The 13,000-nt window shown below is 41.1% G+C and overlaps 1 protein-coding gene across 2 annotated transcripts in view; it reads right to left on the reverse strand.

Annotated features, from left to right (window-relative positions):
- vldlr (very low density lipoprotein receptor) overlaps nt 1-7,945 on the reverse strand; it is a 92,083-nt gene extending 84,138 nt beyond the window's left edge. For both annotated transcript variants that reach the window (XM_033647089.2, XM_033647088.2), the window contains exon 1: nt 7,724-7,945. In XM_033647089.2, coding sequence (XP_033502980.1) covers nt 7,724-7,796 — 73 coding nt within the window. In that variant the 5' untranslated portion in view covers nt 7,797-7,945. The remainder of the gene's footprint in view (nt 1-7,723) is intronic.
- Nucleotides 7,946-13,000: the final 5,055 nt, after the last annotated feature.

Below are 13,000 nucleotides of genomic sequence, written 5' to 3' on the forward strand. Positions count from 1 at the left end.
AGAGTTTACAAGCTTTTGATCAGAGTATCCTGCTGTTAATAAGTTGGGCCTTGTCCAACACTGTCTTCAGATTGTAAGGTAACGTAGACTTTCAACACACACTGGGCCAATTTAAAAATTAGATAGGGCTTGTAATTTTGAGGCTTAAAATTTTGCTACGGTGCCAGAAACACTGGGAACCAGCTCAATGATCTACAAACACAATCTACATTAAATTCTGTAAAACCTGGAAAATAAAAGGGAAATCCTTTATTCTACAAAACCCCAGAATACTTGGAACAAAAATCAGATAAGTGACATTATAAGCTTATCGATCAAATTCTGACAAATTATGCCCGTCATTTTTAGTTGTGTCTACTCTGGTAGCTGTGTGCAGGTGTGTCAACATTTAGCTGGAGTCCCTTTTAAACATCTAATCTGCTTATCAAGTCTTGAAAGTGACTGATTATTTAAGTCTCAGATATACCTGCTTTAACTGCTCACTTGTGCATGATGGCTAGTCACTGGTTGTGCCGGTCCTCAGAAATGAACCGACAAAAACATTAATCCACCAGATGCAATCAAGCCAGGAACAAAGTGTATTGTTATGTTAAGTTGGTTATATTGTGCAAATCTACAAGGAAGATATTTTAGTGTCAATCTCATCTGGTCCTGATCCATCTCCTAATGGAGTAGCTCTCATCCTTTTTCATTTCAAGGACTCCTAAATTGATACACATAAGGCCACAGACGCCCATTTGATTGATTTCACTTCAGGGACCTCCATCTGAAAAGATTTTGGTTGTTAGATTTAATGAAGACCAGAATTCTATAGTTGTCAGGTAGGTAAGTGTGGGCTAGGTGAGACCCATGATCAGAATAGTCACTCCTGTGAGTCTTACTCACATTGGGCTCACTACTATGGTAAATTAAATAGTGAAAATAAACTATTTAAGTAACTATTTAAATAAACTATTTAAATAAATCATTTTTAGGGATCCTTTGGAACTCCCTCAAGAATCTATGGGGGTCCCCAGATCCGTGGCTGAGAACCACCACTCTAATGGATTGTGTTGGGTACCAACACTTTTAAGGGTGCTGAGCGAATTACGTAAGTACTACCGAGTGCCGATTCAAGTTAAATCAATCAGCGCCAAATTTCTGTGCCTGAGAACGCTGTGTTGGAGCCACTCCACCCTGTGGGGCAGCTCGCAATCTGCTGAAATAGTTTCAGTTTCTAATCCATTTTCCTTTATTTTATTCCAGAAATACCCTAGTATCACTGCTGTTTGTAATTGTTTTTTGTTAAATTACGTACTTATTCAACATGTCAGTTTTGTGTAAACAGAAAGTGAGCAAAACGAGCAGATGCATACACGCGTCTTTACTCTTTTGGTTTCTTCAACAAGTTTCCGATGGACGGCAGAGATTGATCAGAGAGATGAAGATGAAGTGGAAGGACAGCAGTTCTCTCCTACATAGCACAAGTTGTATTGGTCCAAAATACAGTATGAAAGAGATGCAATACTGAATTAACACCTCTCTCAAAATGTCAATAATAACTGAGCTTCGCTAAAGTAAACTTTGTTATGTATGTAACCTATTACATGTGCCGTGACAGAAAGGTCCTCTTCAACTTCTTTATCATGTTGCCAATGTCAACCCAGCTACTCTAACAACACAAACTTAACAAAAGTTAAAAAATATATGCATCTTGGGGGGAAAAGCATGCAAAGCTGAAATGCCATCATGGCCCTGTACGTCTAGTGGAGAATCAGATTTCCCAAACTTAACACATTTAATCTCTACACCATTTCTGCCACAGTAATGCAACAGCATGCATAAAAACATTATCACTCCATAATTAACCGGTATTCCACAAATTACACATAATTTCATAATGAAATTACTCACAATGGTGTGACCTTCTGCAGAATTTACTTTTAAACCACTCACTCCAGTTGTGCTGCAAAAGCACAAAAAATATTAGAAAAGCTAGGAGTACATACACACCAGTCATCCACGTGAGCTGTTACATGAGGCAAACAGTCCACATCAACAGTAAAGTCCTGACTCGTCGCATCAGCCTGACCTACTGCTTACTGCTGACGTACACTTAATGCTGACTGAGCAAGAGTGAAAATGATCATATAAAGAGAGCCTCAGGTGCCCAGTGACTGCTTAGCCCTGTGTTGACCAAAAACAAATCACCACGTGAACTACAGAGGTATCGTAAAGGTGCACCAGTGCTTTCATATTAAACAAATATCAGTCAGCTTCTCAGCAATTAATTTTGCAGAGCCCATCCACCAATGCCTGCCTGTGTTTGCTTTTCTAATTCACAAGGAAAACTATAAAACTGTGTTCATGTGACACCAGAGTTTAGAGACCAATGAGCTATACTTTGAGAATTGATTTTTGTTAATAAATCATTTTTCATTTAACTAAAAAAGCCAATTCTTGTATATTAAATGTCTCAACATGAGCAGCCGTACAAGAGGTTTGACATTCAATCTAAAATTTGCCAAGTTTCTGACCAAAGAATGAGTAAGCAAAAGGTCTAACCTGATTCAACGCCGTCTGTCAATACCTGAAGTACATGGATACTTAAAAGTTTTCATTTTTAAAATCTGGTTATTCATTTATCAAAATGGCAAACATGGGAAATTTTGACCTCAAACTGCAAACTGTTGGAGGCCTGAAGTGAGTCACTGTTACAACTCCTCTTCAAAATAGCAGGACACTGAGGGATTCTGAATATCAAATAATAAACACTAGAAAAGGGAATGTATTTCACATCGGTATGATCACCTGCTGTAGTTCCCTGAACTCTGTTTAATTAAAAGTTCAGTTTGTTTGCGAGGTTAAAAGAGACAGTTCACCCCTTAATCAAAAATACAAATTTTCCTCTTCCTGTTGTATTATTTATCAATCTGGGTTATTTTGGTGTGAGTTGCTGAGTGTTGGCGATATCGGCTGTAGAGCTGTCTGCCTTCTCTCCAGTACGATGGCAGTTAGCTTGTGGTGATCAGTGGGAAAAAATACATTCAAAACGTACCACAGCACATACGGAAACATGCATCCACTACTAACTCAACGTACAGCGGAGGACACCATTAACATTACATCTCGCACTATGACAAGCATGAGCCTCTCGTCCATGAATAGATGCACACTTCCTTCTGTGTGGTGTAGTGGTTGGCCAGTGCATTTCAGTAGGAAAAAAAAAGCTGCTACATGAAACTGCTCACAACAAGGTCTGTGGACTGTCTTGAGAAACTGGGTTAAGATTTCTGTGCTTTGGAGGACCACAAGCTGAGTGCCATCCAGTTGCATTACATTCAAAAGAAGGCAGACATGTCTATGACTGATATCTTCCAACACTTGTACACAGTATGCTGTGTAGTTGTTGATTTTGAAAATATTTCTGACATTTCAATAAAGCCACATTCAATAGGAAAAAAAAAAGTGAGCAGTTTCTGGGAGGGCTGCCCCCTAATAATCGACCAGAAAGGTCATTAGTTGGCAAGATTTCATTGGTCGCTTAGTCGCAGACAACCAAACAAATGTGAAACTCTATTAGGAGCTGCGCCTTGTCAAAAATAAATCAAAACCTATATGACTGGACCATGTGGGAATTTAATTTGAAAGGACAGACACAGAAGTGTCCACGCTCAGCAGTCAGACAGGAGTCATGTTAATTTCCAGGGCTGGTACCTGCGGTTATTCCACAGGCTAGTTAATAACATGTCGAGCAGGAAATCCAAAGTGTGGGATCATTTTGAGAAGGTGAAGGACGAACCCAAGGTGATATGCAAACTCATCTTCATTGGTCGACTACAAACATGACGTATCATCTGAAACATGGAAGTAGCTACATGCCCATTAGCCCACAGCGTCATTAACAGGTGGCTCGCTCAGTGTGTGACGTGCACTTGTAGATAAAATATAGGCCTATATTAATGAAGGTTCATTAGTACGGTTTTATATTTCTCTGTAATGTAGCACAGTATTAACAGTGTTACTGATACTATTCTTTCTCACACCTTCAACTCAAACCATTGTGTTGCCCCGCCCAAAATATATTATTTAATGATTAAATTAATATCGTAAACATGCGGGCGACTAATCAGCTTAAGACCCCCAAATGACAGCTATTGGTTGACTAGGAAAATTCTTAGTCGGGGGCAGCCCTAGTTTCTGAAAAGTTGATTATGCACTCATAACATTCATCAATTGTGCATGATTTTTTTTGTGCCAAAGTTACATAACTGTTGAGTGGTAATGCAGATTAAGTGCAGACTAATTCAAGACTGCTCGGCATTACCTAGTGATCTTAATGTAACTTTGGCACTCTTAAAGCACTTACCACCACCGCTAACCTCACAGGGGACACCCACACTGAAATATACATTGAGCAATCTAAAAACAGCAGCATGGTTTGCAAAATGGTTCACTGTAGTGTTAAGTACAGGTGCAATGTAGCAAACAGGTTTCAACATGCAGAGCCACCCTTGCCAAGAACCCAAGTTGCAGAGAATGATATATTCTTGTGTTTTGTTTCTTTAAGGGTGTATTCTCTTGTGTTTCTATTTAGTGTCTCCACAGAAACCCATTGACTTGCTGTCTGGAAAACTGCACACCCTGCACTTTGATCCAATCAGCACAATAACAGACTTCAATAGTAACCTGAGGTATATAAACCTGTACAAGAGTATTCTCTTCTTCCCTGTAGTGTCAGACTCAATTTTTGGCTGACATTTAAAGTCTGAACTCTGCAAACTGTACACTGCTATCACATAATAAGAATTGAAGAAGCTTTCACCACTTTGTCTTGCAAAGGCATGAAAAATGTCACTGCTTCTTTTGTTGTCGTTTTGCATAAATTGCCACAAGACTGGTTCATGATGTCTATCAACACATAACTAACACATACTATTTTGGAGAGCAAGAGGCAGCTATATTTCCTCCAAACTTAATAAAATGAACACAAAAAATGATGTGGTGAACCCAGGACCAAACAGAAAAGAACCACGTTTTTTGGTTTTCTTTATTGCCCTGGGTATGCATGCAGTGGGTCAGACAGCAAGTCACAATTAGGTCAGACTTACTCAAAATATTACAGCTTTTCTCTTACAATTTTTTTCCTCCAAACTACATTTTTCTCTCAAATTATTTTCAACAATCCTTGGAATCAGATTTCCTATTACCTCACAGTGACCCTACAACACTATCTTTAATGTTTAAGCCACCGTAATGCATTCAAATGTGTTGATCAAAGGTCTATATTAACTTAAAGAGCCAATTTTCTTGATACAGCTATTAACTGAAGGCGTACTCCATATGATGATTATTCAACTGCCGGTACTCCCTGTGGGTTTGAAAACCATAGATTCAACAGGCGTGGAGCTGCAATGAACCATCTACCACCCAAAATAGTAGATCATTGTACGCTTTATAAACACTGTCACACTGGAGGTCACGGTAATGCAATTTTCCCCAGTAACAGCAATGGTTGCAGTATACTCCTCCTCCTCCCTCTGTCCACCACTCCGCCCACTTCAAGAACCAAGCGCACCCCCACACAGCCCCCCTCCCTCGTATAGCTGAGGATCTGGGTCTAGCATGGTATCACAGTAACCATGGAAGAAAAATACATCCATTTTAATCAGGCCAGCCACGCTGCTGCTGCTGCTGCACTTGCTGCTATCTAATTTGCGTTACGTCTTGTTCAAATAGGCTCACACAATCTCAGTCTGTGTGTGCGTGTGTTTGGGTTTGGAGCTGAGAATGAGAAGGAGGTGGTGGTGGTGGTGGTGGGTGTATGCTATGAGGAGCGTGTGCACATTACAAGCACTAGTTTTGATTCATTGTTTCATCCAAAGGCCATTTTCCACGGTACGTAGGCATTGAAGAGACTGAAATCTATGCAAGACACAAGCAGACTAACGCAGCTCTCAGCCTCTCCGAGCTGTTTCATAATTTAGTCTGCATGCTGAAATGATTAGTAACTGCATTAACAAAAATCTGCCAGGGATATGTGCGTATTCGATGTACCTCGGGCCAGAGAGAAATCTTCACAGTGTCAGCAACAAGCTCTGACCCACAGACTATCATACTGCGTATCATGGTTCTGTAAATCTACAGTGTATCTCAGAGAACTTGCATATTGAGTCCCTGAATTGCCCATAACATTAGAAGCGGTTATAACAAACTCACTGAATTGTAGCCCATCTTTTAAGCAACACATAAGGAGGGAAATAACATTAGGTGATTGCAAATTAACTAAAAATCACAGTTTAACTTCGCCCAAAATGGACTCTTTAATCTACTGTAAATACAAACCATGTCTTCTTCATGAGCAATAAATAGTCCTGGATCAGGTCTAGCTGATATGTTATTTAAGAAAGCATATAAAGTGTAAGTACGTGAATTAGAGCTGCAACTATTAGTCAATCAGTTACTTTGTAAAGTAAAAATAAACTGCACAGTAATAGATGGTCGTATAAAATGAACTGTAATCAATAGTCAGGCTAAAACACCAAATGTTTGCAGCTTCCAGATTCTTAAATGTCAATCTTTTGAAGTATAAATAGGCTAAATAAAGTTGCTTTTTTGTGTTTGTTTTGTTCGCTTCAACCAACAAAATCTGAGGACATTAAATTAGTAGTGATATGGCAGAGGAAGTCAGCAAATCTTTACATAGAAGAGAGTTTAAGCAGCCTTTTAAAAAAGTAAATTAAGCTATATTAAAAGTAGTGTGTGATTAAATCTCTCATTAATTTATAGGCTATACTTGTCATAGATGAATCAATTTACTGTTGCTTGTGATAAAGGGATAGTGTAAATTAACACTGATTGCAGCACGTATGCAAAGTGCTCCACAAGTACCACCAGTTGGTAATAACTTAACCCTGGCCACTCTGCTCGTAATTAGACCCTCGTTGGGATCACCTGCGGTCGGTAACTGGCCGCGGACGCTCCTCACCCTCCATGCCCTGTGCTGCTGCGACCCTACCGGGACTGTGGTGCCGCTTCCTCCCGCTGATGTCTTATCGCTCCATATCAATCCACTGTAACCCCCTTTCCCTTCTCCCTGCCATGCCTCTCCTTCTGTCGGCTCCCACTTCAGGAATAAATAAATAAATTACCGACCTCGCTGGGGGTGGTGACGGCAGAAGAGGATCCCACAGTGGGAGTGAAAGAGGAATCAGGACACGGCGTAGACGCCACAGAAGCAGGGGTTTACGCGAAAGGGGCTGCGCGTTTTTTGGGGGTGAAATTAATTGACCGCAGGGCTAATTGGCCATGAATGAGTGGCGACAAGCAGTTGCTGTACGGCACAAACCACACGGGCCTCTCCATCCCCCCCCTATTCCCCTTCGTTTCATTCCCACAGGGAGATACAGAGCTTAAACACTCAAGCTAAATGAATTTAAAGACGAACACACTCATTATAAATAAATGTAAAGCACACTTAAAGCACAAAATGGCTGGTTAAAGCCCCAAAAAGACGCTTTAAAAAGGAGGTTTCTCGCGCAAAGAAGAAGCGCGAGGTTGATTAGCCCAAAGGTGTAGAAAACACAGTCATTCCTTCAAGGAGCAGCTAAGACAGGTGTACAGCTCGGTAATGTTAGCTAACCTCCCAGGACACGGTGCGTGTTTCCCAGCGCTGTGACTCCCAACACACACACACACGAGCAAAAACACACACATACATATACAGAGAGGGCTCGAGACTTACCGTGGACGTGTACGCAGTGCTGGAGACATATTAGCATCGGCAGCAGAAGGATCCCCGGTACGGACGTGACCATCTCTCGCAGTGTAACGTACGGTTGCTAGCTGATCGCTCGCGGGCTGCCTCTGTGCCCTGCCTGCCTGCCTTCCTCGCTGGCTCGCGCTGGCCTGCTTCGTCTTTGATTCCGCCGGTTCACGCGCAAAACACACATGCAGACAACAGGACACGAGCGCTCTCACACACACACACACGAGACACACGAGAGCAAAAACAGAACGGAGCGGCCAACCGACCGATCAGCAGCACGCGCTGCACAGGACTGTGCTCAGTGAGAATAAAAAACGGAGGCGGCCGCCGCGCAGACCACGCGCCTTTTGATCTCGTTCTACAATCACGCGCCGTGGGGGCCGCTCGGGCTCCCGTTCACTCCTCTCGAGCTGAAATCCATTTCTTAAAGTTGACAGTAACGGGCGGCTCCGGTAACCGGTTTGTTAGTGGTGCTACACTGAGCGTGTCACAGCTGAGGGTTTTTTTTTCCACCTTCAGCACGTCTTGGAGCATTGTTAACCCTTCACTACCCGCGTGAAATAAAAAAATATGACACTGTAAGCATTTCTTCTTATCTATCTGTCAAAAAGTAGACAGGTAGATAAGCTTCCTGTTAATTTATTAATTACTCAGGACCACTTGGAATTATCAGGGCAAACATATGCATGGAATAATCAACTTTTTTCCAGGTCTAGATTTTCATTCTAGCCATCACTACAGTCTGATTTAGAGTATTAAGACTCAAGGAAAATAATGAGAGAGGGAAGTTTTGTTTATTTATTTATTTTACATTTCAAAAATAAAGTCTAGATGTCCAGAGTAAAGTCAAACATTCAGTATTAGTGCCAGGCATCAGACAAAGACGAATAAATAAATGAATAAAATGAAATAAATTAGAGTAAGATTTTTTCCCCTGCATTTGAACACTGAAGTTGAAATGTCAAGAATAAAAGTTGAAGTACAATTTCAAGAATACAGACTGCTAACCATAAAGTGGTTTGACTCATTCTCGACAGTTCGACCTTGATCTTGAAATGTCAAGTTTATTCTCAACATTTTTTTATGTTGTCTGTGAGCCCCTAACCTAAGACAAGTTTCTATCACCGTGTTACAGACAATAAAGTTTTCTGAATCTTGAATCTCTTTCAACATTTCAACTTCATTCTCGAAATGTTTTTTCAGCTATGTACTCAACATTTCGACTTTATTCCCAGCCAGTGGTGTAAGGTACTTATGATGGGCCCCAGTACATGCTACTATGAGGGACCCCTGGTGCACACTATCATGCACATATTGTCTCCTCACATGATCAGAGAGCTGACATTGGGTAACATTAACGTACATATTACCCAGCAATCATCACTTTATATGTGTGTAAAACCCAAATAAACAACCACAAAAGAAAATAAGATATCATTAATTTACCAATTCCAATTGCTGATTTATAGTTATTGAATAAGCATTGTATTTTGTTAAAGATGCTATATTGACTATTGTACAAAAAAAGAAGAAAAAATAAGTCAGAGAAGGAAGATTTTTACACCTGTTCAACTGCTTGTTAACACAAATAGCTAATCAACCAATCACGTGGCAGCAACTCAACACATTTAGGCATGTAGACATGGTGAAGATGACCTGCTGAAGTTCAAACCGAGCATCAGAATGAAGAAGAAAGGTGATTTAAATTACTTTAAACGTGGCGTGGTTGTTGGTGCCAGACGGGCTGGTCTGTCAGAAACTTCTGATCTACTGGGATTTTCACACATAACCATCTCTAGGGTTTACATTGGATGGTCTGACAAAGATAAAATATCCAGCCTTGTTGATGCCAGAGGTCAGAGGAGAATGGCCAGACTGGTTACAACCAAGATCTGCAGAAGACCATCTCTAATCCAACAACACGTCCAACCTTGAAGCAGATGGGCTACAGCAGCAGAAGACCACACCAGGTGCCACTCCTGTCAGCTAACAACAGGAAACTGAGGCTACAATTCACACAGGCTCACCAAAACTGGACAATAGAAGATTGGAAAAACATTGCCTGGTCTGATGAGTCTGGATTTCTGCTGCCACATTCAGATGGTAGGCTCAGAATTTGGTGTAAACAACATGAAAGCGTGGATCCATCCTGCCTTGTATCAACAGTTCAGGCTGCTGGTGGTGGTGTAATGGTGTGGGGGATATTTTCTTGGCACACTTTGGGCCCCTTAGTACCAACTGAGCATGGTTTAAACACCACAGCCTACCTGAGTATTGTTGTTGACCGTGTCCATCCCTTATGACCACAGTGTACCCATCTTCTGATGGCTACTTCCAGCAGGATAACACACCATGTCACAAAGCTCAAATCATCTCAAACTGGTTTCTTGAACATGACAATGAGTTCACTGTACTCCAGTGGCCTCCAATAGAGCACCTTTGGGATGTGGTGGAACGGGGGATTTGCATCATGGATGTCTATTTTAAATATATGCTCAGTACATACTAATGCAAAATCAGTGAATAAAGGACACAGTCTTTGTTAAAACCTTTTCCAAATGGCTGTTTCAAATGCAGATGATGTGCTCACTGTAACAATATAGTCAAAGGGAACTATTTGTACACTGGCAAAAAGTATTTCATCAATAACATCATCACATGTTCCCCCACTCATGTCATTTCTATGATTAAATGTCCTTGTGGGTTATGGTATGTTGGTAAAACATCACGCGCAATGAAGCAGAGAATAAGTGAACACAAGAGCTCCTTAAGGAGTAATGATAGGGATTACGCAATAGCTGTGCATTTCAGTGACTTCAAATATCATCAGTTAGGTTCCAGGGCATTGAAAATGTTACTCTGCGAGAGAGAGGCATATTGAAGAAATACTTAGCAGAAGAGAAGTCTACTGGATATTTAATCTGCAAACTCTACCTCCTAAAGGCATGGCATGTCATGTTATAATGGATTTTGGGATCTCAAAAGACCTATTTATAATACATGACATAAGAGTATATAATGTTGAACATTTTGAATGATTTATGAAAGCTGAAAGCCCTATTTTTTCAATCTTGTAAATAGCCTTTAGGAGCCTAAGGTTTCTGGGTTTTTCTATGTTTGTATTGTTCTCTTTTTATTTCATTCATGGGATATGTGACATGTGGTGCGCAGGCTGTTGACAACTGACCCTTCGCTAAGTCCTACCCCCGCACGCAGACTGGCCAATCATAGCGTAGCATCAGGCTGGCTCAGACCAGGGTCTGACAACAACACAGCTCCATTGACTCCATTGACTCTAATGCAGTCGTTTCAGATTTCCTTCATTTTCAGGCTGGTTTTGTGGATTTGGAGCTAAATGTGCCTGGGGCACGTCGTGTATTAATGATACTTGTTACCTGGAGAGGTTGGAAAAATATATATGTTTCTTCCCTGTTCCAAAACCAAAATCAAACCCTGAAAAGTGTAGGGTTAGCTAGCTAGCTACTGAAGATATAGCCTACTGAATGTACACACATGCTGCTTTTGCTTTTTAATGATTATAACAGTGAAACAAAGACCGACCCTGCTGTACAGGAACCAGTGAAGGGAAGCAGGGAAACTGCTGATATTCAACCAGCTCAATGTCATCGCAGTGTGTGCAGATGCATGTTGCTGGCAGGGGCACGTGGGCGAAGCCAAACACCGTTCATCTGCACACACTGTGATGCCACACAGCTGGTTCAATATCAGCAAAGTTTCCCTTTATATTCATTGTCTTGTGTGGCGATCAGCAGTGATGTGGTGGTTCACTTTTACACTGTGATCTGTAGCCTATAGTTCGGCTTTAGCTTCTAACTATCTTTGTCTTTTTAACCTGTTGTTGCTGCTGAGTCAGTTTGACATCCTGCATATATCCTTCAAACACAGACTGTAGAACTCTCTGTATGCTTCTCTCTGGAATCACTGTTTCATTTTTCCAACAATATGATAATATTTCGTCAGGGAGTGCAGTTAGTTACAGTGTGGGCTCCATGCTTACTTGTCGGACCATCACAAAGGGACGGAGCTTAGATTGTGAAGCCGAGCAAGAGCAGTGTGCGGGGCAGGATTTTCTGTTCAAAGACTCAAGTGGTATTTTCCAATGCAAATGCATCTGAGACAGTTGGATGTGCTAATGTCTTTTGACGTAATTCTCAACATGTCAACTTGATTCTCACTTCATTCCCAAAATTTCGACTTTATTTTCATAATGAATAAAAATATTTTCTCCTTTTTTGCCTTATGCCTGGCCCAAATATTCTTTCCTAGATTTCACAGTTCTCCACCCTCAGCTACAAAGGAGAGTTAATCAGTGTAATCACTTGATTTGTGGTGACTCAGCTTATATAAAAATTGGTAAACTTTTGCCAAACACAATATACTGTTCTGTAATTACACACTAAAGCACCATCAGGGCTGGAGTTGTTTTATGTTACCATCTGCTGTATCTTTTGATGACTTAAGTTTATTGTCACACCTCGCCTTGTTAGTTAAGTTAGTTTTTGTTTCTCACATTTATCTTTGTTGTTTTATGTTGAAACTCACCTGTTGTCTCATTTCAGGTCCTCCACTTCCTGCCCTCGTGTTTTCCCACCTGTGTGATTGACTGCCCCGCCCCTAATGTGTTGCACCTGTGTCTCATTGTCTCCCCTCCCTGTAGAGTGTTTAGTCTGCTTGTTTTCTCCCCTCTGTGCCAGTTCGTCTTGTTCCTTTGTGACAGCGTTCCAGCGTTTTTTCCTTGTGAGTCTTCAGTGTTTTTTGACCAGTTGCTACACTTTTTTGACCCTGCTTTTTGCCTGCCGTCTCTATACCTTTGCCTCCACTGTTTGACCTCCTGTGTACCGACTTTGGCAAGATTAAAGGACAAGTTTGTGTATTCCACTGTGCACGAGTCTGCTTTTGAGTCCCTGCGTACGTCAGTCTTTACATTTATTTCTCAACTGAAACATCCACTATTCAAAACTGAACACTTCAAAGTGAGCCTCTGCCTCTTCCTAACAACGGCTTCTGTGCACAGAAATGTTAATTACAGGACAATGTCACATGAAATTTACATATATTTCCTAAGATTCTCAGACTTTCCTGTCGAACAGGATTTGCAGGTGCGTACTCACTGACCTTCACACTTGGCATACTTTGTGTGACGAGGCTCGGTTTGTCTGGCAGAAAAGCTGAGGACCTTGGAGATGCTTCATTTTCATAATAAGCACGCATGAGAACTAGTGTTGGCTGTCA

Source organism: Epinephelus lanceolatus, chromosome 19 (genome assembly GCF_041903045.1).
Source record: "Epinephelus lanceolatus isolate andai-2023 chromosome 19, ASM4190304v1, whole genome shotgun sequence".
Classification (NCBI taxonomy): domain Eukaryota; kingdom Metazoa; phylum Chordata; class Actinopteri; order Perciformes; family Serranidae; genus Epinephelus; species Epinephelus lanceolatus.